Genomic DNA, 2500 nt, shown 5'->3' on the forward strand with positions numbered 1-2500 from the left:
CATTTTACCTTTGCGAGGAAAACTTTAGCAAACGGTATCGAACGTGAAACTATGAACAACTTTTGCAAGTAAGCGAGAGGCGGTTTTTCTGAAAAAGTAACCAGCTCGGTGGACGTTAAATTTCCAGGTAAGGCCTGCTGTTGAAAACTTTTTCCTTTTCTTTCCACAACAAGGAGTCTTTTTTGGCAATTCCAAGAGTCCAATTCAAATTTCCAACTTGTTTGATTCTGTAGGCATTCCTCTTTTACGGTAAACCTTGAAAACTTGAAATTGTCTGCTCGTGCACATGAGACTCGCCTCTGGTGTCCTGAGTTATGGGTAGATAGCCTCTGGTATGCAAAAGATGTCTGGTGGCCACAGAATTGCCAGATTATAAAAAAAATATTCATTTTACATTCACGAGTCTCTTTCTTAACGTAAAAAATAAGCTCATTTGACAGTCACAGACAGGCACAGCAATATCAGAGAGCTTCTTGATTTTCCGACACAGTTTTCACAGGTCTCTTCAGGGACGTTGATCTCAGGCTCACTCAACACTGACAGGTGTTCCACTGATCTCTACAACGGCTTCATTCGCTTGCAGCTCATCCAAAGGACTCGAGTCACTAAACTGACTTTCATCAACCTCTGTCACAGCCCCTTGAAAACTACGCTCGACTGGTGGCTGCCTTGCGGTCGAAAGTCCAATTTGCATCGATCTGCTGTAACCATACAACAGTTGGTCTTTCTCCTTGGGGTCTACACGGGGCAAACGGCCACGGGACACCCGCTCAGAGCCCCCATTCTCGGAGAGACTTTCAAGTTTCGCTAACTGTTCGCGTTGGAGCCTACGTTGAGCACGGCACTTGCTATCAATCCGTGGTTTGATAAAACGCCATCGCATTTCCTCTTTCTCTGGCTCGATTGGAAACTTGTAATTTATGTGAGCTAACAAGAAAAAGAATGACAATTAGAAGAGAAAAAGGTCTTCGACAGAACTTGTTTATAACTGATTATAACTGTGGATGAAGATGATGTGGCAACGTCAGCGGTTGGGTAGAATGACTTAAGACATTGGCTGGTCGTGCCTTCGTTACCCACTGAAGGGATTAATGTAGAAACAAAATGATCTGAAATTCTGAATGATCCTACAGTTGTTAAATTCGATCTTTTGCATCACCAATTTGTAAATCCACCGCCTTATAGCGATATTCTTGGCTCCGGTGAGAAGACCAATCAAAGGAAGTTGCAAGAGGTTATTTTCTTCTTAAGTTGTTATCCACCTTCACCGATGGACGAAGATTAAGTGGAAGCGAAGCTCGAAAGGGGTATTTTAGTTCGTTGTTGTATCGGTGTTTCGTCGTATCCACGGTTCTCTTTCATACATTTTACTGTGAGTAGGCTCAATCCTCTCCTTGGTTATACCCAGGGCATCCTTAAACACAAGTTCCCAGTACAATGGTCTTCACTTTGTCGACAATAATATGGCTTGGAACATATTCACATGTTATGTTGCTGGCACTACGTCTGTAAAGGATTTCACGGCGGTTGAAAAAAACAGTGGAACAGGAAAACTCTCGTACCCAACTTCAGGGACAATACCCCGGTCCCAGACGTTTTTCTTGAGCCGCGCGAGCCGCGAAGAGGCGAAGTCGAGATGCGAAACGACGAGAAAAGAAAAACCTCTGGTTACCTTGGAATTGAATCTCACTTTCATGCAGACGCCAGCTGTCAAACGTGTCAAATTGATAGTTACAAAAGGGACCAATGACAACTTAGCAATCACGCGTCCCCTTGGTATTACCAATCAAACGAACCAATCATATTGATTTGCGTGTTTGTAATAAAATACAACCAATCAGAACCTGAGGGTCAGATCCTGACCCTGGCTTCTGCATTAAGTTAGATTCAAGTCCAAGGCAACCAGAGGAATTTTTCTTCTCGCCGCTTCGGGACTCGTCTTAAAGAAATAAAAAAAAAACTAGACTGCTCGCAGTCCCTTCTGAGTAAGTCGAACCGCCCGCTTCGGTCACGCAAGCGAGCCGTGGGGAGAATGGTGATTGTTTTCTTTTGTTTTTGACGAGTTATTACTTCTTGTCAAATTATGACGTCAATCTGTCTTCGATTTTTTCTGGGAAAAGAGAAGCTCGATATTACTTTTGCGGTTTCGATCAAATGGCTAACACAAACCCAAACAAGAACAGAAACTTGCGGTCGAAGTTCTCCTATCGGGCTAGTATGTTATGGCTGTGCTACCAACTGGTTTCGGCAAGACCATTTTTATGAGAGTTTGTTATCTTAAAGGATTCCAGTGACCCAAATCAAACGCCATCGATCGTGGTAATAGTTCCTTGTCGAATCATCACCGAAGACCAGATTCGGTCAAACGATTATCTATGGGTAGTTGCCATCAAGAAGAAGGGGAATTTGTTGAAGGACATGGCTTCAAACAAGTATTGAGTCATCTTTTCTGCAGAACAAGCTCACTGATTTAAGGCCCTGTTACAGTGTGAAATGTTTC

At 43.2% G+C, this 2500-nt stretch overlaps 1 protein-coding gene across 1 annotated transcript in view; it reads right to left on the reverse strand.

Annotated features, from left to right (window-relative positions):
* LOC138049529 (uncharacterized) overlaps positions 1-2500 on the reverse strand; it is a 13316-nt gene that overhangs the window by 298 nt on the left and 10518 nt on the right. Inside the window, exon 7 of the mRNA XM_068895840.1 lies at positions 1-927. This exon is cut by the window's left edge and continues 298 nt beyond it. Within this exon, the coding sequence (XP_068751941.1) occupies positions 527-927 (401 nt within the window). The 3' untranslated portion in view covers positions 1-526. The remainder of the gene's footprint in view (positions 928-2500) is intronic.

This window comes from Montipora capricornis, chromosome 5 (assembly GCF_036669925.1).
Source record: "Montipora capricornis isolate CH-2021 chromosome 5, ASM3666992v2, whole genome shotgun sequence".
Classification (NCBI taxonomy): domain Eukaryota; kingdom Metazoa; phylum Cnidaria; class Anthozoa; order Scleractinia; family Acroporidae; genus Montipora; species Montipora capricornis.